Source organism: Pempheris klunzingeri, chromosome 15, assembly GCF_042242105.1.
Source record: "Pempheris klunzingeri isolate RE-2024b chromosome 15, fPemKlu1.hap1, whole genome shotgun sequence".
NCBI lineage: Eukaryota > Metazoa > Chordata > Actinopteri > Acropomatiformes > Pempheridae > Pempheris > Pempheris klunzingeri.
Genome location: NC_092026.1, coordinates 3615224 through 3642302, shown reverse-complemented (window position 1 = coordinate 3642302; position 27079 = coordinate 3615224). Strand labels below are relative to the sequence as shown.

The window sequence follows — 27079 nt, the reverse complement described above, 5'->3', positions numbered from 1 at the left end:
GTTGCAGATATCAGCACTACGCTGATAAATAATGATGATGTCTCAAGGAAGAGCAGAGAGTATCCACTTACTGGTGCACAGTGCCAGACTTTTATTACGCTGAACAGGCATTTCATCTTCACCAGGATAATGTTGTCCTCACTGTAATACATTTGCAATAATATCTGAAACCACACACCACACTGCCCCTGTTTGATTTGAAGTGTGGCAAGGTCTGCACATTTAAGGAGCCAAAAGTACACCAAGGCCGCGCTATTCCACAACATGAAAAGAAGAGAACCGTCACTTTGCCTTCAGCCAAACCAGCCGAGTACAGCAGAAACCAATATTTAGATTTTGACTCAAAGTTTCTGTTGAAAAAAAAAAAAATAATAAAATAATTTCTCATGTTTATAATGTGCCAAAACACTCCTCACAACTCGTCTGCACAAAATCAAAGCAAATTGTCAAGTAGGCATTATTTGGCATTCCCTAAAAAGTTAAATTCTCATCCCCCCAAAAAATCTTAGCATAAATCTCTTGACACTTGATAGTTGCAGAACATCTTGTAAAGGCTCTGAAAACATCAGCGTCCCAAATAAACAAACAAAGCTGGATCGATTATATTTATTATTACTAGGTTTTTGTTTCTTTTCCTGTTGTTTAGTCTCTGGGCTCTTCTCACTGGTTTGAAATGGTTTTCCTTTTATTGTTGCTCATTTATTCATGAATATTTCATTATGTGGACAAACACTAAATATTCGGAGCCTAGTTTGGAAAGGTTATAACAGATGTGCGATTGGGTTTCTGCCCCAGCCTCTGGCAGCTGTTTGATGGGAAAAACATACTGGCATACGTTGCACGTCTGAAGTCAACTTCCAACGCTGATAAATGGACGATTGGGCATTTCTTGGCTAGATGCAGACTTTGATGGGGACACCATACACAGACCATGAATGATGACGTTTCACAGGTCCACAAGAACAGAAAGAATGATTTAATTAATGATGACTTTATTTAGTTATTATCATGCTTTGATCTTTAAACCCTTCAAACCCACGTTGCTGTGGGAAGGAATTAAAATGCATCAAGCAGAGCAAGAAATGAATCCAGAAAAGATTGAATGACTCTTTCAGAGGATACTCATTCTAGTTTTGTTACGTTTTATTGGCGGTGGATGTGTGGGTCGGTTCGATGAATTATGTAGCAGCCGAGCAAAGCTTCTATCTAATGTCACCCCCAGAAAGTTGAGTGCAAGCGAGGGAGGCATAAAGGGACCTCTGAAGGATAACAAGTTTATATTGGAAATCCAATTAAAGATAAATGAGGGAGGGATTCAGGTCTTGGCTGCAGAATAAAGAGATAGAGATCTGAGCGGAGGAGAAAGCCATTTAGAGACGTGGCTGGAAGTTTTGGTGCCTTTTTTTTTTTTAAACACTCAATTTTATCTGTATGAAGTTGAAACTGACAGAAATATATGATATCCGTCATTCTGTAGTTCCTATTGTATATAACAGCTTTGCTTATTTATATATAACATATCATTTAAAATAATAAAACAAATGAAAATGGCAAGGGAAAATGGGTTAGTTCTCCACTGGTAGTTCTTCCTGAGCAAACGTCTCTAGTCCTCTCAGGTTTGATGTGTGCCGTCTCCACAGACGTTCACTGGGATTCAGATCAGGACCCAGGACGGTCCGTTTTTTTTCTTCTTTTCCATTCTTGGGTGATTTTTGATGTTATGTTCGGGGTCGTTATCCTGCTGGAGTCCCCTTGACCTCTGACTAAGAGCCAGCTTTCAGACACTGGGCTGAATATTTTCCTCCAAAATATCTTATATGACAGATTTCACTGTGCCCTGAATCAAGACACCCGAAGCCTGAGACAACAAAGCCATCCCAAAACATCACCAAGCCTCCTCCATGTTTCATGGCTGGCATGGTGTTCTTTTCTCTGAAGGCTTCAGTTTTGTCTTGTGTCAACATGGGCTCGGTGTGATTTACTGACAATCTCTCATTTTATTGAATCTCTTCAAAACACAGTGTACAAGACAGAACAGGACTTGCCAACATGCATTTTGGCAACGGCTGGTTTGGCTTCTTCGCCTCTCTCTCTCTTAGAAGAGGGGTCTTCCTGGGTTCTTCTACCATGGAGCTCAGTTTCACTCAGACGAACACCAAATCAAACACACTGTGTTGATTTTCGACTTCAACACAATTTGTCAGAAGTACTTTTGTTGGGAAAATGGAAACATTTATGTCCTCCTTCTCCTAAAAGTCCAACTATGATACGTATAGTGCTCACCGCTGCGTAGCCTACTGTGAACAGAGGGGTTGCTAATGAGATCCACTTCATCCCAGCTGTTCTCCAGTTTGTGTAGATCCAACTGTGCCACGATTACACCGAAGGACGGTCATTGTGCAAACATGTATGCAGTATCTCAGGCAACGGAAACCAACCTACTCTTGAACTGCTCATTAACCTCGTCTCACCAGTGAATTACCTGTCTGTGCCAGCCACTTGGTAAGATTACAAAGCCATAATGAGGGCTGTACATCTGTCAGGGAAAGCCTCGTGATGCGCTGTGATTTTTGATTAGACTGAAAATGCAGGAACGAACCTCTGATGGGGAAAAACACTCCCAAAAACACATCCGATGTGAAGCGACACCAGCATCAGCATTTCGCTTAACACCCCAATCCCATGCAACACTTCACTTTAAAGTCAAAAGCTGCCAAGCTTTGCATTTATCAATTAAACTTTGCTAAAGTGGGGCTTGTTTTGCTGCCTCACCAGCAGAGGGAAGGGCGGAATTTCACACTGACTGCATCCAATCTGTAAAGTGTTAAGAGATATGAAATATGCCGTTATGTAAATAGCAGAGACCAGTGATTGCGTGACTGTTTTACATTGGCTAATTACGTATAGCACAGCATACACCTTAATGCATCACGCTCCAGTTATGCCAAAGCCGGATAAGCCAGGCTGTACTCTGACATGCAGAAAACCCTCATCTTGTTTTTCATTCGGTTTGCCCCCCCCCCCCCCCCCCCCCCCCCAACTCTCCTGTACTTTCTGTCTATTTCGATTTCACATGTGTACAGATACGTAGTACATGCTCACATTTCCCTCACAGACACACACACACACACACACCCACTCGGCTAAGGCATTTTGGGCTTGGTGCTGCAGACATCTGTGCCACAATCCTTCTGGCTCACTGAGTGGATGCCCAATTACACGCTGGAGTAGCGTTACACTGCCCTATTAAGAATTCAAATTCGAGCCACATTGAGCGAGTTACTCTGGAGCGCTGAAAAATGAATGACTCTTTGGAGAAACATGTGAAGAGCTGGAGCTCATAGTTTTTGTATTAGATTAGTATGTAATCAAGAAGCAACTGGGCCACCGCAGCCAGCTGTGCGGCAGCCTCTCTGGCCGAAGCGGTGACATTTCCAGGCGCCCTTAGTTGCCCCAGTGACTTTCAAGACCTTAACAGGAGGTTAAATGTTAGCTGCTTGATGCTTCCTGACACAGTTGCTGAGTTCAGCTCAGTTCTGCGTGTCAGTTTGTCCTCTTTGCTTTGAAATTCATTTCTAGGAGTTGACAGGCGTGAGGGAACCTTCACAGTGTTTCATCTTTCTTGAGGAGTTTCTCATTATATGAGGACATAACACTGAACTGGTGCAGTGCCAACTATTCAAATGAAACTTTTCTTTTTAAATCCACCACATTTGTGTGTTTGGTCTTTTAAGTGTTATATATAGTGGGTTATAGATATTTCTCAGAAAGAGCTTTTGATGAAAACTTCCCTCTCTTTGTAGATGTTGAGCCTCAAACCCGTTGAGCTTTTTCCAGGGAAGTTCATGATAAAGCCTGGTATTTTTTATTGACTTTATAATGGGGAAGATTTTCTTTGTAAAGATGTTTGCATTGCACATACTGGATGCTACAGAGCTGTGTGAGTTTAATCCCTCGGATTTCCTTTCATCCAGCGAAGTGGATTGTTACAGTGGGTCTATGAAGGAACTGTTTGCAGGTAAATTTACTTTAGGCTGTTTATTTCAACACTGCTAATGAGAGTAGGCTAACATACATATTCAGATGCACTGCATAGATGTATAGTGCTTGTGCTATGTGGCTTTTGCACATAGTCTCACTGTATTCCTCTTTAGTGACTCTGTTTGATGCCTTGTTGTCATGCTAAACTGTTCATGCGTCACTACAAAAGTAGTTTTATCTTCAGAGCCTGACAATGTTGGAAGTCTGGGGCAGATTATTTTCTTTGTGACACAAACACTCAATATAATACAGAAGAGTAATAAGTCCAGAAGAGGAAACGGGTGCAGTTCTCCTGCAATGATTTTCAGTTCAGTTTTCTGCCTCAAAGAAAGGCCTTTTGTTGTGAGAGCTACTGGCTTCACGTCTGCAGTTTTGACATTTCATTGGCTGAAAATAAAGTTCAGCAAGATGATCAAGACGTATGATAATTCTTTTGCTTTCTGCACCACTGGAGTCCTGTGTTTTTTCCCTATTCTAGTCATATCCAAGCGTCTGCTGGGTTTTGACACCAAAAGACATAAAAAATAGTTAAAACCAGCCATTAGTCTTAGTTATTCAGCAGGCTCAGGTACAGCACTTCACATTAAGCAGACTTTCTAATGCGCTTTGCTGAAAATAACAATTTTCCATCTCTGAGTTTGCAAACAGCAAGTATTCTCAGCTGTGCCAGATATAAAGTACAGAGTGGAAGACGAGGCCGCGCTCACTCGTCTTAATGAAGCAAGCAGTGAGTCTGTGCGTGACTCAGAGTGTTTTGTGGCTCTTCGGCTCTGAGGCAGAGAGGCTGAGTTATCTCCCCCATCGTCAGAACCCAGACAGTGACACACACACAGGTGTACATGCTCGGGAACATGCTTCCAGCTCACAGACACCGACCTCAAAGCCTTTTAGCGCTGACGGTCAGAATAGCAGGATTACCCAATGATGATTATTGGTCTTTAACAATAAAATGTCACTAAGTGGAACTAGTTTGATACGGTCAGGCTGTCGCAATATGCTGAGCCACAGGTTCACATCTAAAATCATGAACTGAATGTGGGGTGAATACTGTACTGTATAATATCTATTAGAAATTGGAAGCAGCAAAATTGACACTCATTTATATGAATAAGCTGTGCTAGTGCTAGTGTAGGGATACATTCGTCATAAAGCCACAGTTCATTATATCAGCTCACATTTGCAGCTCCTCAGCACTTATTAGGTAGCACCTCATATATCACAGTATTACACCATAGGTGTGGTTACAGCTGACAGAGTTTTCATTTAAAGCCAAATTTAGGTTAACCTGCTGTCAGCAAAAACAAGATAATGTCACGAAGATCAAATAAAAAAAAAACAGAAGCTCTTTCACCAAAGGCGTGTTGGGATGACCGTCCCCTTCGTGACGAAGGTCTGAGCAGATCTCCTGCCAAAATGCCACAGCGGAGACGAGTCTTCATATTTCACTTTGACAGTAAACAACAGCCAGGGAGGTCAGTTTGTCTGCCAGTAATTGGCTTTTATTGTGTCGCCTCCTGCTCGTGCAGAAGCCCATTACCTACGTCTTTATAAAATCTGAGGTTTGCTCATCAATAGCTGTCAGATGAAGCAGTGAGGTTGCCACTTGTGGTGGTGGTGAAGTTTGCTGTTTGGATTTTTGGAGGAACAGAGCTCGCTTTTCATTAAAGAGTCATCGTGGAAGAGGACGAGAGCGAATTCAGATTCTGCTCAAGTCTGTGCTCTGACTGCCTTTCCCCCTTCATCTCTTTCCATTTGCAATGGATGGCTTTGATTTCGCTTTAGGATAAGAGTCTGAAAGGTCGAGCAGCAGTTTGTCTCTTCATCCTTCCCCCCTTCATACAGTATCCTGCTCTCTCCTCTCTTATGGATATTTTTTTTCTCTGTTTCCCCTCTTTGCTCACCCCTCCTTTCATTTTCCTCTCTCTCTGCCTGTTTCTTGTTTTCTGTCAGGTCCTCATTGGACTTACATTAGTTTGAATTCATTCAGGCAGCGTGTAATTTCCTCTCAACAATTCCACCTCCTTGTCTCTTTCATCTCAGACATTTCTAAGAAATGTTTCCTGTACTGTTTTTCCTCCCTGGCCAGACGAACATTTGTTTTTCAGACATTCAGTTGCAATCATTCATTTCAGCTCTTCATTCTCATCCGCCTTTTGTGTCTTTAGTCTTCATTAAGCTTGTTTGCTCACTTGACACCCTTGACTGTCATGTCTGGAAAGAGTGACTAATTTTGACTGAACAAAAACATCGCAATGCTAACGCTAATTGTCTCTCTTGTGTGCCTGAATATTTTAGCAGTGATGCAGGCGACATCAAAGACTGTCACACATCTTAACTTAATAGTTTTTTTGTCTTGGTAATAAACTTTCCAAACTTCCTTACACATGAAACAGAAACAGAGGAAATGAAAAATCACTCTTTAGATCTTGTTGACGTGTATAAAGGCTAAACCTTGTAAGATACAACTCTGAAGAATGCCGAGAGACAAAGTGTGAATCAGAGTAAAGCTGTTGTTCACCAAACACTGTAATTTGCTCACAACCACAATTTGAGTGTAAAACTATGTAGGTAGGTGTCGTCGCTCAGCAAGCAGAGAAATACAATGTTCTCTTACTCTGAGGTGTCCCCTGCTGTAGAAACAGCCCTCGAATAGTGCAGTGTCTGGTATTTTGTGTGAGTGTGGGGTCAGGGCCTGCCTACATCAGCCTTTCTCACTGATCGGTCTCCCTGGGTGCCAGCTGCCTCTCCAGCCTGCCCGCCCCCACCTCTCCACTGTCACCCCTCCGTGGTGCAGCGACGGTCCCACACACGGAAGCAAAGGACCAAAAAAAACGAATCCTCAACATTTATGTTTGGAGGACAGAAGTGGACACCATTCCTCCTCTCCATCCACTACACTGGCTCTGTGCTGCAGATCTCACCCAGGTGAAGAGTCTGGTTCTGAAAGGAACTGCTCCTTCCTTCAAACCACTCTGGCCTGACTATTCTGGATGATTGGGCCGACCTGTCAGTCTGAGGACCCGTGGTTACTCATCTCTTCTCTGCTCAGCCCTCACAGCGGTGGGATGAACTCACCGATGAAGTCGGGACAGCAGAGTCACCGTCCGTCTTTGACTGCAGGCTTCAGACTCTGCCTTCATATCTTTAAAACAAACACAGTGTGGCACCGTAACATTTCATCCAATTTTGATGACATCTCGCTGTTGTTCACTGAGCCAAACATCCTGATGGCCCACTGGCTAAGATACACACCATATCCCTGTTCGATTCGCATACTGTACCCCTCCCTCTGCTTCCTGTCTATAGCAAAACGCAACAAATTTAACAAATAATTTAGAATTAGAAATTATAAACAGCCATTTGTTCACTTACAAAGGAGAAAATCAATATATGCCAATGTATCTGATTGATATTGGTGTTAGCTCCCGAAATCTGGTGGCACATGACAGCAAATACACTAATCTTTTAAAAGGGGGATTAGGATTATTCATCTGACTTGGGGGGGGGGGGGAAAGTTCTTTTATATTTCATGTAATCATAAAAAAAACATCATTACACTTCATGCTTATTGTATAAATGATTTTATCACTGAAAATTAATTTTCATTGTAGCAAATTAAATAAAACATACAAATGAATGTAAAACCCATTTAGAAAAAAGCACCACAAATGTTAGATTATCATGGAGGATATATAGTAGCTCATTTAATAATTGAAATCTTCTGCATATTGAATTTAGATCACATACATTACATTTCTGCACAAGTGCAGTGTCCTAACAAATGTATGTCCATGTGAACAGATGTGGTTTGTTTAGAAAGCCGGTCGGGCAGACCTCCTCCCTGTCTGCTCCAGTTACTCACAATGCATTTTACACCTAACATTGCTAGTGAGAGCATTAGAGGTTCTGTCATACCTTCATAATTGGAATTCATTACATTGCATGTTCTCCGTCATCACGCCGCAAATGATCCTCATATTGCACTGTTTATCAGCTAGAACAGTGCTGCCTCTGTGAGCTCATGTTAAAAACAAAACACGACCGTTGAACACGCTCTTGTGGTGATGCCAAAGATTGTAGAGTAGTTCAACAGACTTAAAACAATCAGAAATTACAATTAGAGACCTGAACCCAGTGTGATGTGATGTGGAGTGCATGAAAAGTAGTTAGCAAGTGGAAAAAAAACAAATGCTAAAGCTGAAATAAATAGTTCAATTAATTAGCTGTGATTAGCTAAAGGTAATGAAATAAATGAAATAGTCAGCTAAAAATGATTAATAGTAATGAATGTTACCAACCTTATTGTAACAATATCCACTTCATTATAAATAATAGTGTTGAATAGCGTCCAGTGTAAAACCACTTCCAAACTGAAATGAACACACATGAGACATGACAGGTGGCGCTGATGACGGGGTGCTTTAGTTCATCCGACGAGGCAGTCGGGGTTCGTGTGACAAAAAAAAAGGTTGGGAACCGTTGTTCTTGAATATAATATGAAAATAAAGTGGTCTGTCATGTAGGCTGACCCTTTGGTTTGGGAGGCTTAAGGCTGCACTGTAAGCAAAGATGTATAATTAACAACATGCTTCATATTAAACGCAGTGTAATCTGGATCAAACCTACCCGGTGCCAACTAGAGCAGATTGGCAGGAAAAGGAGGAGGGGGGGGGCCGAGTTGTTCTTTTGCTTTACAGCCAACTGTGCATTTGCTGTATTTCATGATCTTTCCGCCTGTCTCTTTAGAGGCAGCCCACACAGAAAAAATCCATTGGCCAGCGTGGTGGAGTTTGGATCAGTTTTAATGCCATCGTGGGTGCAATAGAAATCGAGTCCAGCGGTGTCTTGTACTCGTTTTTGTTGCTGCCTTTATGGGGCCAATAAAACTCTGCAGTAATCTCCCTATCTCTCTTATCTCTGCCCACAGGCAAACAGACGTGCCCTCCAGAGAAGTTTGACTGCGGGGGATCCACCAACAAGTGTGTCTCGCTGTCGTGGAGATGTGATGGGGAGAAGGACTGCGAGAACGGGGCGGACGAGGAGGACTGCGCGTCTGGTGAGTTCGTCGACGTCATTCGCTGTCATTTCTCTGCCGTAATAGGAATAACCTCAATTAAATGCATAAGCTAATGACTGCATTTCTAGAGGGCACTTTGATTCAAATAGCGACGGTGACAGAAGTATAGAAGTGAAGGACGTGACAAGGTATTCAGATTCCTCCTTTTTTGTATTTTATGGGGGTTCGTCCTTTCTGATCTGACTTATCATACAGAGGCTTGAGACATTAAAGCGCAGCAGGGAACTCTCTTTATAATTAGAGCGATTTGAAGTGAGTCTTAAGCCAGCTGTACTCAACAACAAAGTCCCCTTTGATGTGGAATGATTTTTGATGTGGAATATCAGATAACTGCAGCTTTCTGTTGAAAATTTCGAAGGTTTCTGAGGCTGAACCTTGAGTCTTTAGCCTTTCCACTGCAGGGACCTCAGAACCACCAAAAATGACATCACCTCCTACCCAGCCAATCAGACAAGTCAACCATGTGCTGCCCCCACCCCCCACCCCCTGCAGGGAATATCCTTGCCCTACTTCTGAGGTGCCGTGAAGAATCGGCTTCTTCTTTTCTCTCTCCCTTGCCTCTTCACGTCAAGAAAAATTGATTGAGGCAACAGAGCTGCAGGGGGAGTGGTGTTTAGACTTTGAAGATGAGCAAAATGGCACGTGGCGGCAAATGCACAGAGGGAGACAAATAAGCCATCTCCTTATTGTCCTATATAAATGATGTTCATTTTTCCAGGCATCTGCTCCCTGTTTAGTTGTTCGTGTGCTTGTTCCTGTAAGAATACACACAATTCTGAGTCTGTTAAGGGAGGAAGCCGAATCAATTTGGCATAAAATTAAATCTTAAATCTGAAGTTGTCCTCTTGAGTAGATATTTACACTTCCCTTGCCGAAAGGTACCTGATACAAGTGTGTTTAATTTGTCGTGCAATAAAGATATTTTTGCCAGATAAGCATGCATCAATGACGGCGCGCCTCAAAGTGGCCCCTCACACTCGCCAGAACAAGTGGTAGTGATTCCATTGACTTGAGATCTAATGCCTTGCTAGCTTTAACGGCTTTCAGTGCACTGTCCATTGAGATCCAGTCTAGCCTGTGCTAATCCTTTTTTCATTCTAATGTCTGTATTGATGCAGCAGTCTTAAGCCTCTCAGTAGTGACATGAGGGCAGGCAGCGGGCTGCCGCCCACCCAGGCGAAGGCCAAAATCCCTTCGGAGTTAAACCCCTCCCAGGGCGACCAGGAGTGGGACTCCAACACCAGTGTAGCCCAGTGGTAGATAACAACATAAATTAGGCCTATTAAGTGCTGCTCAGGCCAGCTTATCTCTATACTGACTGGGCTCGTTGCCAGCCTGAAAGATGATGTCCAAAACAAGGACAAGAAGCTTTTAAATGTTACCTCACTGCAGATCAATTTGAGGGTACCAAGTATTGATTCTTCAATGTTATGTTTGCACTCCAGCCCAGCAATCCAAGGAATGATGTTCTTATTGGACATTGCTGCATTTTATGTATCTCTGAAAGAAGAGAGGTACATTTGCTCACCTGGTTAGAAATGAACAGCACTACATCATTAACAATAATAAGAAGTTTCCTTTTTTTTAACTTGAAATGTTTGCCTAAACCTAACCAGGCCTTACCCCTACTGGACTGACCATACCTGGTTAGTAGAGGAATAATCAATAGAAAACATTTGCACGAGCATAATCCATGTTTTACAGGCCCTTCACAGAATTAGAGTTGAGCACGGATGCCAATCGCCTGTGTTAAACACACTGTGTAACTCCGCAGACTGAAGGCTTTAGATGTTTCACATTTACAGTCCTGTTGTGAGGCGAGGGAAAAATGGAGGAAATTACCAGTTGGTTTGAGAGTGTCTCAGCGTATCTGTTGGTTGCGGGCTAGCTGTTGGCACAAGGGCAGCTGGAGAATTCACATCAAAGCAGCATTAACTCAGCTGTATGTTTGGGTTTAGAGGGAGAAGATGAATGAAGGAGGACGTGTAAAATGATGCAGAAGCAGTCATACAAAATCGGGAATAAAGCTGTTTTATGAACGGTGCATGCATCCAACTGCATTTTGGTCCAGCCAGCGCCAGCAGAGACTCAGCTGGAAACCTCAGTTAGTCAGGCTGAAAATGTAGTCAGTTCAAAATTTGAAAGCATAAACTGACATGCTCTTTCGACAGATAAGTGGTGAAAAGCCCCTTCTCAAGGTCGGGGGTACTTTCTGAATCCAAAGATACCACAAGCATGTCTCTGCCTGCAGTATTTGGCCAGGTGTGCGCTGGTTTAAAGACGTCTCTTTCTCTTATGTTCCTATTAAACAGCGTGATGGATACCCCTGCACCACACCACCTAGGGTGTGTGGTACGCTTTGGAAAGAGTTCACACACCAATTGTCCTTCACCTCTACAGTTTTTGATTAACGTCTCGCTGTGAGTGTTACAGCAGCACATGCAGCTAACTTGTTTCCTGCCTTATTATAAACAAAGCCAGAATTACAGCAGAGACATGAATTCACATGTGCTGACACATTAATCATTTATCAGACATTTTTGGTGGCCCGGCATCCTGCAGAGCTGTGTGGACCCACTGGGAAAAATCAAAACAAAGTTTATTCCATGACTGTCACATCAAGGCATGATCCTCTTCACAACACTTTGTGGCTTAATTTAACCTCTCTGGTGGTCAGAAACTGGGCATAAATAAAGACTAACGGGGAAAAGCTGAGCACAAGAATCAGGTATTTTCCTCCATAATAAACAGGAAGCAAATGGCTGCTATCAAATGTTGGTTGTCAGCGCTTTTTGTTTTGTTAAACTAAATTTTTAATGAGGGACAGGCGGCAACAGCCTTTTAATTTTTAAAACAATTTTCACTTGATCTTGGATAGATAAGTTGATTAATTTACACTTCACCATCAACAAAATCGGTCCTCTTACATCAGGCATTCAGAGTTTGAATGAAAGGGTCTAAACAAACGTGCAGATGCACCAGATCAGATTGGAGCTTCACCGACCCGACATGTTGTGACAGCACCCACAACGTGAGCCGGCTTTTTTGTCCTCCTTTTTGTTGCTCAAGCTCACAGTGAGAAAAACATTCAAACTCCCTTCGCACTTTAACTCGTATTTACCCAAATGCGAGCAGAGAGGTTGCACTCCCTAAACTGACTGAGCTTGAACGTACCCAGTGAGCCCCAGCGCGCTCTGCTATTAGTAGAAATTTACAGAGTGCACAGCCTGCTGCAGATTTGAAAAAAGTAAATCTCAATGAGTCATCCACATGTTGAATTATGTATTAAGTAGAATTTAGCCCTCACCAGGGGAAGTTTTCCCTGATCAACATTACATTAAGCAGCAGTTCTAGAGAGGCTCCGCAAGAAAGTTGAACTGTCCTCAACCCTCAGCGATGTGGAGATTAATGTGCATTTACTCAGCGGGCATCTCTCCGGAGCACGCCTGTCTGCTGGGATCTCCTGTGAGACACAGGAGCCAGTCTGCGTTTGTGTGTTTTCGTGTGTGTTTGCATTTGCACTCGGTGTCAGGTGGAGCTGAGTTGACACGCCTGCCTGGAATGTGCACAGTATTTTCTTGTTTTCTTTATTCATATTTAACGCTGCTTGGATATTACGAGGAAAACAACTACTTCCTGCGCTCCTCACAGCTGTCTCCCCGTCCCTGCAGGGAAACTGACCCAGCAGATACTGGGCATCCCCAATCATGAAGCTTTCACACATTTTGCAACATTTCTTCCTATTTTCATTCTGCTCATTTAGCTAAACGTCTCGGCACTCATTCTGGGACTTCTTTGCCCTCCCCCACCGGCTCTCAGTTAGCTGTCCTTTTCAGTCTATAATGATATCTTGTCCTCGATGTATTGGCTGTTACTGTAGATGAGAGTTGTATCTTCTTCTTATCGTGTGTGGGTGTGGCATCATAAGAAAGGTCAGCCACTGAGCAGTTTCCCTGGTGAAGCACTCAAAACTAGCAGGCACTGTGGGTGTGTGTGATTTTACCTTTCTAGGTTTGTCATTAGTAGGTGTGTGTGTGTGTGTGTTTGTGCGTGGTGTTTCAGTGACCTTGCTGCAGTGGACCTCAGCTCCCTCAGCAGAGCGGACAGGTCTAAACTGTCCCTTCAGTTTAGATCTATGAATATCTATGAGGACGGACGTTAAGCTGCACAGACAGTGACTGATGTGCTCAGAGATATTTGTGTGTGTGTACAGATAAAAAATAAACCCCCCTGTTTTTGCATGCTAACGCACAACCTGGAAATCCTTCTTTTTATCTCACTTCTCCTCTTTCTGCCTCTCTCCTGCCTCCTGTGCTAAAAAAAATATACCTTTTTATTGCATCCTGACACACGCAGCACACACACACACACACGCACACAGAGCACACACTCATAAGCTGTAATGCTAATGCGAGTGGAACGACCAGTCATCTCTTGCCTCTACATCTGAGCCACTGGTTGCCGCTAGCAACTATCTGCCATCACTAAAGCCGGCAGAAAAAGTTAAGTGGGTTATGCTGCCGGCTTCTGACTACCATGGCTGGTCATGAAAAAGGTTCTCCCACCTAAGGAATTAAAAAAAGAGAGAGGAATGCATGACTGTGTGCCATCAGTGTGGAGCCCTCTGTGAATGTAGCTTATTGATGAAGTTAATAATGTATTTTCTGTTTCATTATTTATCATTAATTATAGCAAGCTAACAAATGTTGTGGTTCCCTTGATAACAAAAAGAAAACATAACCTGCCTGGAGAAAATTTTAAAGCTAATTGAGCTCCTCTGGTAACAAACATTAAAAGTAACGGAGAAATAAAAGTGCTAGTCTATCAGCAATGTCAGACAGTTAGCATGAGCTGATTACTTTAGCAGAGTAAACAGCACAGTCAGAAATGATGTTTACAACAGCAATGAGATGTCTGCTGCCCCTAATGATTTGTGAATTACTTCATCAGTTTCTTAATTATTTCATCTTTATGCTAAAGGAGAGATCTCTCTTGCTGGTTGTGAAAGGGGTCTCATGCATTATTCATGCATTATAGCCAGTTTGAATTATGGCGATGGACTTTGATCTGAAGCCAGAGACATTATGTATTTTCCAATTTAAAAAAGTATCAGACACAAATTTAGTAATGCCAAAACAAAGTGTTTAAAAACAAGACTAAGAGTCGGCAGACATGCTAACGGGGGCTGGAGCCAATTCCAGCTGACTTTGGGCGAAAAGACGGGGTACAGCCTGGACTGGCTGCCTGTCAATCACAGGGCCCACACGTAGAGACACACCTACAGAGCCTAAAGTATTAGACAAATTAAAATTCCCATAATGGCACTAGATGAAAAGTCAGGTAAAGGTATTACAATTTATCCAGAGGGACGTTCTGGAAATCCATTAAACATTTGTTGAGACATTTCACTCTGAATGACCAGTGTCAGCCTCATGGTGGCGCTAGAGGAAATGTCAGGGGATCACTGAGGTCACCAAAGAGGTGGACCACGATATTAGTGTGCTGGAACACACACAAAAGGTTTCGTAGTGTTCTAGCAAATACAGTCTGTCTAATTTCTATGTACATATACTGTAGATTTGGTGTTAAATGTGTTCTCACCCCTGTTTTTCTTGCTTTTGCTCAAGCAGGCAATGTAATAATACACTGCTCAAAAACATTAAGGGAACACTTAATCATCACAGTCAATTAAACTTCAGGGGTATCAATGTGTCCAATTAGGAAGCACAAGAGACGGTGAATCAATTTCACCTGTTTGGGTGCAAATTAAAATGACAACTTGAGCACCAGAGAGGCAACAGACAATAGTTCTCTCCTTATCCTTCCTCACTCTTCAGTCTCTAGTTTTGCGTTTTGCTAGTGTTCTTGTCTCTACTGGTAGCATGAGGTGGCACTGCAGCTCATTCAGGCTGCACAGGTAGTCTAGCTCCTCCAGGATGGCACATCCACAGAAGGTCCCAAGAAGGTTTGCTGTGTCTCCCTGCACAGTCCCAGGAGAGCTGGACAGGGCCGTAGAAGGCACTGACAGAGCCCTACAAAATGACCTCCAGCAGGCTACTGGTGTGCATGTCTCTGACCAAACTGTCAGAAACAGACTCCAGAAACAGGCATGACGTCCTCTAGTGGGACCTGTGCTCACAGCCCAGCACCGTGCAGCTCCATTGGCATTCACCAGAGAGCACCAGAATTGGCAGGTCCGCCATTGGCGTGTGACAGACGTGAAGGAGTCTGGAGATGCTGTGGTGAACGTTTTGCATCATCCAGTATGACCGTTTTGGCGGTGGGTCAGTGATGGTCTGTGGAGACATATCCTCGGAAGGTCACACAGACCTCCACGTGCTGTTAGTTACCGGGATGAAATCGTCAGAGCCATTGCCAGACTACACTGCTGGTGCAGTGGGCTCTCCTGGTCCAAGCCTCATGAGTGTGTAGGCAGTTCGGCAGTGATGTGATTGACTGGCCTTCATGTTCCTCAGGCCTGAATCCAATTTTGACCTTGAATATTTAGTATTCATCAAGATCCAATGTGTGATTTAAGTGTTCCCTTCATTCTTTTGAGCAGTGTAAATCAGAAAATACAACCCACTGATTGAAATACTGGGTCCTTTTGCAAATTATTTATGCTTTAAAACCCACTGGCTTATACAACATTATACACGGACAGTCTTTGGGCTCACAGTTGCTCAATAGTCTCAAAATTCATATACTCAGTGCCCCCCCTGGAAAACAAAGTCTCTCTCCAGTGTAACCAGGCCACTCATGTACATTACTAATGGTTTGCCCCCTGTGTAATAATGTACATGTCTATTGAATCTCCTTAATTATTTAGTGCCGTATTAATATGGAATGAGGGCAGAGGCATTACGGTAACAGCAGTTATAAAACACATCAGAATCAGATGTCGCTTGTTTAATATTAATGAATTAAAACCCTTTCACTGAACTGAATCCATGACACTTGTTTTTAGTTCCAGTAGGTTTCCCCACAACTATTATATGGGATAGTAATTAGGACTCTGTCTTGTATTCAGTGTTTGTTAAACTCAGTTAAACTCAGCATGTAGGAATGTATGATACTGTATGATATGTAGGATATTTAGTTGCTCTTTTTTCAGAAGCGGTTTTTAAAATCTTCATCAACTCCTGCAGGTCAATATGCTGCCACATTATGAAGTGCTGATCCTGTATGAAAATGTTTTTAGAGCTGTGATCCTTTCCTGTTAACCAGCGGCGCTGAAGTTGAACTCTGGTTGGTGCAAACGCCAAATTGTGCCTCTCTGCTGCCATAAGCTGACAGTGGGATCGCTGACAGAGACGGACAGTAGAGACAGAGAAAGCTGGAGAGGAGAAGGAAGGCAGAGAGACAGAAAAGGATTTACATAAGCCTCCAGGTTGGCTTTGTGAAGAGGATTGGTACAGTCCGAACTTTTCCTTCCTGGATTCCTCCCTACGAAGCCAAAACACAGCAAACCCACATTCTGACCTTTCAATTTCAAAAAATATTCATATATCAATGTGTAATTTGCAGCAGCTCCAAAACAGAAGAAACCAAATTGCAGTGACTGCACTCTGCTCCAGCTCTTTAGTCACTGAGTTTGTTAACTCAATTTCAGAAGAAATAGCTTGCTAAAAGCTAACTAGCCGTGTTCAGTCAGATTAGCAAACCCATCCATGCTAGGTTAAGCCACTGACTCTGCATAGTGGAATTTATACGGTTTGGTGCACTTAAGCAATGTTTAAACAATATATTTTAATGCATTACATAATGTCTAGTATAGTCGTTATATTATTCAATTAGTTGAAATGGACAAAAGCTGGGGGGGATATTTTATTTGGAGGTGTCCTGTTGTTCCTGTACTATTTACATTGTGCGTGGCTTGTGCAAGGACTGTGACAATGATTTAGTTTTTTGTCAGGCTTTACCAGTTCTACCTGGATGCCAACTGCACTACATGTTGTAGATGTTTCTCTCTTTCAACACACCTGATTCAAGTGATCAGGGAGACATTAACCTCTGCAGAAGCCTGAGAACGACCCATTAATTTGAATCAGGTGTGTTTGCAGCAGGAATAAAGTAGGGCAGGGGAGGCCCAGGACCAGGACTGGGGAACACTGATACAGCATATTGATGTCTCATAGACAAAAGTAAGAGCCAGTCAGCAGACAAGAAAACAGCCAACATACTGGAAAGAGAGTTCTTTTGAGAGAGGTACAATGACAGTGATCCGTCAGAGAGACAGGAGATGGCTGAGAGAGAGAGAGCACTATTATCTTTCACTCCACGGAGAGAAGGCCTCTCACCATCTTCTTGTGATAACCAACATCATCCCCTCTCCTCCTGTCCAGCACTCTGTCTGTCTCTCTCTCTCTCTCTCTCTCTATATATATATATATATAACTATTTATTACCAATACTGACTTTCAGCCTGACTGAGAAAGTGCTGTGCACGTTTTCCTCATGTGAAATTGCTTGTTCCATTTCAGTTGAGTTTAAAGCTCCTTCATTCATTTATTAAATGAGATTTAGTAGAATCAAATTCAGAATAAATACCACGGCTTCCCTGCTTCAGTGATAGTACGCTAAGACAGAGGATGCAGGCACTCATTGGTCCTGTCTTCTTTTCTACTTTTCCTCAGATGCCAAAGCCTGCCCCAGCGGTGAGTTCATGTGTGCCAACCGCAAGTGCTTGGCCACCGTCTACGTGTGCGACGGTGACGACGACTGTGGGGACGGCAGCGATGAGCTCAAGTGCACCTCCCCTCTGACCTGCGGGCCCAACCATTTCCGCTGTAACACCTCTGAGTGTGTGCCGCTCATGTGGAGCTGTGATGGAGACCCCGACTGCTCAGACAGTTCAGATGAGGGGCCGGAGCGCTGCGGGGGCGACGGCGTCCCGTACCTGCCTAACCGCCGGGCAAACTGCACCGCTGGGGAGTTTCGCTGTGCCAACGGGGAGTGTGTGCGGCTGACCTGGAAGTGTGACGGAGATCCAGACTGCAAGGACAAGTCTGATGAGTCTGACTGCCGTGAGTTTCTCTGTCTGCCCCTTTTTCTTTCACCTTGCCATCTTGTCTTTGTTCTGAACTGTCTTGTGCACCTTTTGTTTCTCTCTCTTTATCATGGAAGAGCTTCTACATCCTAGAGTGCATCAAGGCTCTCGCTCTATTCACCTTTGAAAGACTGTCCTTTCAGCTTACATTGATGCACGACAATGGTGCTGTGTCTGAAAGGGTTTCTGTACATATTGAATATATAATTAGGTTGGGGGACAGTTTCAGTACAATAGATAATGCGTCCATGTGTAGCCATGGTTCTTTGCGTGACAGGCTGTAGCTGAATCCCAATTTTGCGGTAGGTATGAATTCCAAGCAGGTTTTGAGCGTGTGGTTGTACAGGAAATATATGCTGAAAAAGGTGAGTATCCATATTAGATATGCTTGTTTTTGAGCGTGCTGTGGATGTACAGTGGGGGTGCTATTCATAGCTGCACACATTAAATCCATTGCTGATGGTTTTGTGAAATTTAATTAGCAGCGGCTTCTTAAGTCGTAGTTTCTTTGAATTCCGTTGGTACCCTTGTTGGACAACTTCCTGTTGACATTACAGCGAATTACATTAAAATCTTGTATACTGACCTCAAAGAGAAAGTACTATGATAATCTGAATACAGTACATTGTTTGCAATTAGTATGAAGGAGTGAAATTGGTACACAGCACATTTCTCCAGTTGGAGGCAGCTTGTAAAACCATGGTTACAAACACAACCGTCTGCTCTTGTTTGTAATGAGCAGTTTCTCTCTTCCAACTGGTCACATTATGTTTGGGTCAGTGTCTCAGTTGTTTTTGTTTCATTATATTTCTGTGTTACCACTTTGAATGTAGCATCTACAGTTGTTTTCATTCATTATGCTCAACGATTGCTTGAGACAAATCAAATTCCGACACATTCAGAAGTAATCACACTGAAGGTCAGTTTTCTTTGACAGTATCTTTGTGTGGGCGGTAAAAAAATCTCAACAAATGATATTTCTTTCCTCTTCTGAGGTGTTACTTTGTCATTTAGCACATCTCCACTCTGCTGGGAGTTGGGGAAGGGCTTGTTGGTTATTTTTCCAAATGTGTCTGATAAAGAATGTGTTTCTGTTGATAAACACCGCGCGAAGATGGGGCCTTGTGATAAAACAGGTTTTCCTATTAGCTGGTCATGGATGGGGAAGCCCTGAAGCTCTTGTCTCACTAAGCCAGAGTGTGAGGCCCAGATAGTCCCACTATTCATTATCAAGATGTGCGGTGCACACATCAAACCCACCTCTCACACTCTGTGGTGTCATATAAGCAGCACTTACAAGAGATTGATGTTTTTGTTAGCTAGCTGCATTAAGAGAGGAGCCTGGAGATGCATCGAGCTCCAGAGTTTACCGTTCAGCTCGTTTATGCTTTAACATTAATACTTCTGCTATATCCACACACACTTTATTCACAAATCCTCTGTCTTCGGCTGAAGACAAATGCTATTGTGATTCATCAATATACAGTATTGCTGACATTGTGTATTCAGTGTGTGTTTGGGTTATTGGTCAGTCAGACCTCTAGAACAACACTGTATAAAGAGGATGTGTTTGTATGTGCATGCATGTCTGCAGGCTGCAGCGGCCCTGTCTCCATTACATTCCCTCTGTCCCGCTCATCTTGTGATAACACTAAATCATATCCCCCTCAGTCATATATATTGGTTTTTAGTGTGGTTTGGAGAGGAGTTATATGAGCACACAGCGTCCCGTTGATGAAAAGCTTGTCTGTGCTTGGGATATTAATGAATTTTGGTGTGGCTTCACACAGCCCCCATCTTTGTGTTACTATATTGAAAATCATTCATCACATGCCCTCAGGTTGACTGTCTCTGTCCTAGGCAATACCCATCACAGGCTCTATATGATATTGCACCACATTTTTGATTTCATACATGATTCTGTGAGAGACTTTTTAAGAGAAGTATTTGGAAGGACGTGTCTTGGCTTTATTAGACAAATGAAAGTGACAAATGAGAGAGCTCTGAGGTCTTGAGTTGGTTTTGACACCAAGATGTTGTGTTCCTCTTTAAAGGATTAAAGGGGATGTATGTGCTTGTGCTTCTTCCAGCCCTGCTGACGTGCCGTCCAGATGAGTTCCAGTGCGGCGACGGCTCCTGCATCCACGGCACCAAGCAGTGTAACAAGGTCCATGACTGTCCGGACCACAGCGATGAATCTGGCTGTGTCAACGGTGGGTACACCTGTCATCGCTGTCTGCCAGACTTTGTCCTCCTCTCTGCCTGCTCCCCTGTCTTCTTCTCTTATGCAAGTGTCTGTTTGACTCTGTCCTCCCGTCTGTTGTTCTGTACATTTGACTCAGTGTGTCTCTGCCTGGTGCACATGTCTGCTTATGTGAAATACAAGAGGGGAAGGGTTTAATGGACAGTGACTATGAGACCTATAGGAAGGACATAACACAAGTGTGTAGAAATAACAACACCCTTTTTATTTGCTTGCCAGCATTCTGTTTTCTCCGACCACATTTAGATGTTTTACTGCTTGTGCTTTTAGTTTAATTCTATTCTAAATCAATTAATAGTGCAGTGCATCAGCAATTGTAGTTTACTGTAGCAGCAAATGTGCAGCTAAACTCTCACTTTTTAATGAAGGGGTCAATCAAAAATTTAATGCTACTGCAATCTGATTTCAGACTGAGCACAGCACAGCAAGCTAACAGCTCACTGTGGCTGTTCCATTTCTCCCGTCGGTGTTTCGAACTTATCCTCAAATGTTGTTTCTTGCAGGAGACCACGTTTGTGATGAACGATTGCCTGTAGTGCCAGTCATGTTGAAGTCTACTGTACTGAAATATGGAAATGTAATAACAGAATTGAAGTAAACTGATGATTGCAGAAGAAATGCTCACCATAAATAGAAAAAAAAATAAATGTCATGAAAACCACAAGGATTAAAGCTTCCTTTAAAGAAATGTATGTTGGATATTTCTGGGCATAAACTATTGTGAAATTAATTGCTATAATGACCGTTGATTGATTTTGTTGTGTGGATCCAGTCTAGTTTTTGTAAGCTGATTTCATTACTTGTCTCTCCTCTAATGATTATGCATAATTTACCAGCGTACTGCAAAATTATTTTGCAGGAAATTAAGCCCTAGCACTGTGACACTGGACTAAATTAAAGTTCCCTTTTCATTACTCTTGGCTTTTTATGTGAAATGATATGAATGTCTGAGTGAAGTATATTTTGCTGTCGCTTGTTTCATGTGAGCCCTCAATAATTTGGTGATCCACTGGAGATATTCAGCACAGTCTGACTTCACACACTTTGGGTTGCATGAGGTTCTGGATCAGTTTACAATAGCTTATGCAAATAAATGTCCAGGGAGTTTATAATGCAGATGCTGATCTATACTCTGCTTTTCTTTTGCAGCCACCAAATGTGAGGGACCCCTGAAGTTTCTGTGTAAGAATGGAGAATGCATTGATAGTGCCAAGGTGTGTGACTCTGCCAAGGACTGCAAGGACCGATCAGATGAGCCTAAGAAGGAGTGCGGTAAGAGGACCTTTTCTGCACACAGTGACTTAGTTGTCAGCTCTTTAACCCTTCGTGCAAATAAAGTTTATTTGTGGCTTCTTGTCTGGTCTGCTTATATGTAAAAGCTCTTCCTTCGGTCCCCAGTGGTATGAAATGAGGGAAACTGTGTGTGTCAGCTGAGCTTTAGTTTCAGCCGCGTGCACTGAGAGAGCATGTACATATCTATTGTAAATGGATTCAAGCAGTTAATGTAGCAGCATAATCGTGTTTGCCATAACAAAATGCGACTACCTCCCTCCTATTACCTTGCATTTCAAAGGCTTCTGAGACGCGTTCAAATTAGCCGCAGCATTCGTTGATCAGAACAAGAGCCTGCGTGTACTAATTACCATCAAACAGTAGAAAAAGGCTTCTTCTGCTCTGCACCTCTCTTCCTGTCACTGTATGCCTTCATCCCCTCACCTCATTTACTGACCACGACTAAATGAAAGCGATGTCTTACTTAAAGAAACTATACATCGCGTGTCTATTTCTTTCCCACCTGTGAGCTCAGTAAGGAAGTCTCTGACGTGAGAAATGGGAGGTAGACATACCCTCTCATAAAATGACATTTCCTCCTCGGTGGAACATAAAGTTGAGAAGGAGAAAGTGAGAGCTGACGGACTAGACTGACCTCTGCCAGGGGCCGAAATCACAGGACCGCAACGGGTATTCCAGAAAGTTATTTTCCTGCCTTCCTTCGCTGTCCTCCTGCTCTACCTCCATCTCTTCCTCCCTCTTTCTCTGCCCCCCATACCTCCGCCCTCTCCCCTTCAACTCAGGTCTTGTTCTCAGCTCATTAAGAGCGCGTCCACACACGCCTAGCTCATTGCTCTGCTTGCTCAACCGTTAACTCGCAAGATGTTTCCCAACCAAAACACACACAAAAAAGCCACACACAGCGAGACAATAACACTGAAACACGCTCATACGTAGATGTTCTGTGTGATTGCATTTGCCGCATCCGCCTTACATCAGGGGGAAATAAAGACAATGCATTTCTCTCTGTGCGCAAGCCGATGTTTTTCTGTTTCCCATCTCATTAGAAATAATGGTATATTACCACACTACTGACTCATTACTTGGCACACCATTCATTTCTTAACACTGCACCATGATGTCCAGCTTTCAGTGAGCGGACGGCTGAAAATAAGTAGCACATAATGGGTTACCATGGTGAGAGAGAGAGGGAGAGAGGGAGAGAAAGAGAGATGGAGGTGGAGAAGAGAATGTTTGTTTGCCCGTGGGAAGGAAGAAGTGACCTCTAAATCATGGCTGTCCTTGGAAGCGATCTGGAAAGAGCTGTTCATGCTGCAACACAAGGCCCGAGGCATCTCTGCTTACCCTCCCAGCCTCTCTCAAAGAACCAGCAATGAGTGAGTCCTCAAACGCAGCTACATCTTGGTCTTTCTTCTGTCTGCAGTTAATTTTGAACTGACATGAAGGGAGTTAGTGCGAGCTACTGTGAGTGGCAGACTGCTGTCACCCATCCAGCTGAATTAGAGATGGGAATTTAATGCTGGCAGCTGCAGCGCTCAAAGTCTGCTGGCACTTGCACAAAGCAAAATGAAAATTTTCTTACTAAAGTAACCCCAAGTCAATCTTCGGAGAGTCAACTTTATCTTGCTTTATTTTCGTTACACAAGGAAATAAACAAAGGATATGTTGTACAAAATATGACTTTCTTCGAAGCTCCACGGATGAGATGAACAGGTCATGTCGGCTCCCTGCTGTCAGTGTGTTGTGTTGGGTTGTGTGCTAAACAAGGACCACACTTCCCAGGACTGATTTTCAGCATTATATAGCCAGGCACAAAAAATGTCATCAGCAGTTTCTCTCTTGCGTAAATGCTCTTTGTGCCTGTGCAGTGTGCAACAAGGTGAAAAGCACAACTTGTTCTCAACACAACGCTTTAGCACAATCACATTTCTGAACAAAGCTTTTAGCTTCCAAATGAAAAAATGTCCAATACATCCAATTTAAACTTGTTTCAAGTAAATGGACGTGATGCAAATAAGCAAGCATCAGATTGTTTCAAGATGTCCTACCCTCCTCTGTGCATCAACAAACGGTCAAAACGACACATCACTTGTTTGCAAACCCGCTCACCTTGGCTCTGTTTAAGTTTAATATAAGCACCGCACGCACTGCACACAAAACAGTTTTCTAAATAATGACTTGCCTTCCTGTCGAAGTACAAAACATTCCCTAGAAGGTATATAGCATGAAAATACATTTAGCTCCATAACTCTACTTCCATAGAATATATAATGGTGACAGTGTGAGGTGCACCCTTTCAAAATAAAAGTCTGCTAAATCCACATAGGATTTTAATAGACTTAGACTTTAATGCCCTGTTTATACATGTGTGGTGTACGTACATACCACTACAGTGGCTCAGGCAAATATCCACCAAAGGAAAGTGTTACAGATTTATGTGGTGGGGAAAAAGGGAAGTTATAATATGTAAGATTCATGTATTTCTTTCAATTTGCTGTTTACATATTCAACTAATGAACCCTCACCACGGAGTCAGTGACGGTCTTAGTGAGGAGTTAGCAGATGCTGTTTACTAAGTCACACACATACAGTCCCGCTGTCAATGAGTGATGATGTGAAGCTCACTGACTATTGACAAATGCGTTACACTGGATTGGGCAGGATGCTGTTGACAGAATTAAACACTCTCTTGTTTGCTCTTTATCGCCTCTTTCCAGTCGTCATTGTGGAGCCCTGCTCAATTGTCTGTGTGAAAACCAAAGCCTGTGCGCTGTTGAATGAAATGTTGTAGAGAATTTTCCTGTGGTGATCTTAGTTTTCTCTCAGTTTGCTCACCTTCTGTGATTCATTCTAACAATAGTTTTGTTTTTTTATTTTCATTTAAATGAAACATCGAACAGAAAATTGGCTGAAGAGCTTCTAAGTCACTTTTTGAATGATGTGACTGTGACTGTTGAACAAATTTGATGGCAAAATTTTTGCTATCAAGTAAATGATAACGCTGTTCTGTGCAGCACAGCTAAATCTGACTGCGTCTGCCTTCTTTATTGTATGCCAACCTTGTGCCAGCTGCTTTGACCTAGTTTTAAATGAGTGGTTATGTTTTTTATATCTTGTTTTTTTTTTTCTTTCATTCTCGGGATGCGTTTACGTCACTCTGCCTCGATCTGAGCAGCGTGCCTGTTTAATTTAGACGTCCTCACTTACTCCTGTGATATTTCCTTATGGGACATCTCAGAATCCCAGTTCACACCATTAATCCCCTCTACACACACATTTCATATCCCTGCAGATGGACCTGATTCTCGGTGTAAGAGCTTACCGCCCATGATGTTGCGTCTCTGATTCCTTTTTTCACTTTAGTGAACATCTGATAAGGATTCAAAAAGGATGAAAAAGATTATGAAGATGATATTCAATTTCCCTGCCGATGTACGACACATTTATACACCTGTGTCAGATATCACAAGGCGTTCCACTGCGCTTACTCGTTCTTCAAAAATACTTTACAGTAAATCACGCTGAATATTTTTTCCTAAACCTGATTTTGATCCTTAGAATGACCTACTTGCAGATCATTACGTCCATACTTGCTCTATGATTGGCTGCATTTGACGACTGGCTTCTTTTCTCCCAGGGCTGAATGAGTGTATGATCAACAATGGCGGCTGCTCCCATGTCTGCATGGACCGGCCAATCGGCTTTGAGTGCCAGTGCCCCACCGGCTACCAGCTACTGGACAAGAAGACTTGTGGCGGTAGGTAAAGAAACTTTAGACAGACAGACAGATAAAAATATCGAGTGGCAGGCTGGCTGCTGACTGAGCTGCTATCTGTGTGTGTGTGTGTGTGTGTTTGTGTGTGTGTATTGCTTTGGGCAGCTCTCAGCTCTCTAGCTGTCTGTCTTTGTTTAGTGTGCCTCGCCTGTCACTCCCACAGGGAAGCTAGCAGACTCATACAACTCTCTCAAATGCACACATACACAACCCTCACACCCTTCCCCATCCTTTTAACGCTAACGTTTCCACATCACACCCATCTGCTGGGAGGAAGCTCGACAGAGAAGCCGACAGGGACGCGCCCTGTCTGCCTGACGACTTCTTTCTTCCCATTAACTGCCGGTGACGACATGTCTGCCTGTTTCTCCAGCACTTGCAGTTATAAATGTGCATATTTTGTCATCCATGTCATCCTGTTATTCTCAAAAAAAAAATTATTGCTATATTACCCTTCTCGAAATTAAGTTGCCACTCTTATCTATTGCAGCTCATGACGGTGAATTAGCCATTCTGCGTTTGTGTCTGTCTGCCTTTCACCTGAATGATAACCCCTCTCCTCCCTGCAGACATTGACGAGTGTGAGAACCCAGACGCGTGCAGCCAGATCTGCATCAACTACAAAGGGGATTTTAAATGTGAATGCTATGAAGGTTATGAGATGGACCCTGTCACCAAGACTTGCAAGGCAGAGGGTGAGTCACAATACTAAATGATCAACCATGCAGGGAGACAATAGGGTTTAAGTTGAGGGTTTTTAGGTCAGGATGAGAATTTGGATCACAAAGGATGCCAGAGATTCACATATTTTTTGATTATGCTTCGTGTTCCTGCATTACAGATGAAATAGAACATTTTGTTGGTTTTATATTCATGCAGTTTACCACCTACGTGGTTATGCAGTTCATAACCTACATAGAAGATGAATTTTCCTCCACTTGAAGTTTAAGAAGCTGTGTTGTACTGTTGATAACAAGGCATTCTCGCAGATATTGCTTTGCCTCATTAGTGCAACACTTCACTCTCTGTTTTTGTGCCACAGTGTCAAACCCCCCTCGTTTCATAATCACAAACATCTTTCTGCTGTTAGGTTCTTATCGTTGCTCTGCATATGTTCGTTTACTTGACGTAATTGCTAAATCAAAAAGCCAAAAAACAAAACAAAACAGCTAGCAACACCAAAGCAACCAACAGTTTCTCCCAGGCCCAGTCTGTCCTCCAGTGTCCCATCCCATTAGACGATTTCCTGAGTGACATACTGATGTGTTCAACCGTGCTGAACACTTATAATTAGGTAGCAACTCTTCACGAGTACCTGGCTGAGTCACGGTGGAGGCTAATTACAACAAATTTAATCTGGTCCCCCGTTCGCCTTGTTGACAACTGTTGTTAGACTAGTGGAGAACAAAGTGAACTGCTAAGAGGCCAATTAATATTCTTTGACCTCCACTGTGGCCAAAAGCTATTAGCAAGAACATTACAGACAGAGGCCAGTTTATATGTTTACACTTCATTTCCCCCCAAAATGTTCATTATTTAATTGGCAGGAAACAGTGAGTCGAATGAAATGTGGTGATTTGG

General features: G+C 42.9%; 1 protein-coding gene across 1 annotated transcript in view; it reads left to right on the top strand.

The window, feature by feature from the left end:
* Positions 1-27079, top strand: part of LOC139213856 (low-density lipoprotein receptor-related protein 8-like) — a 66930-nt gene that overhangs the window by 25193 nt on the left and 14658 nt on the right. Inside the window, exons 4-9 of the mRNA XM_070844524.1 lie at positions 8969-9097; positions 17755-18144; positions 20258-20380; positions 21580-21702; positions 25361-25480; positions 26068-26193. Coding sequence (XP_070700625.1) covers positions 8969-9097; positions 17755-18144; positions 20258-20380; positions 21580-21702; positions 25361-25480; positions 26068-26193 — 1011 coding nt within the window. The remainder of the gene's footprint in view (positions 1-8968; positions 9098-17754; positions 18145-20257; positions 20381-21579; positions 21703-25360; positions 25481-26067; positions 26194-27079) is intronic.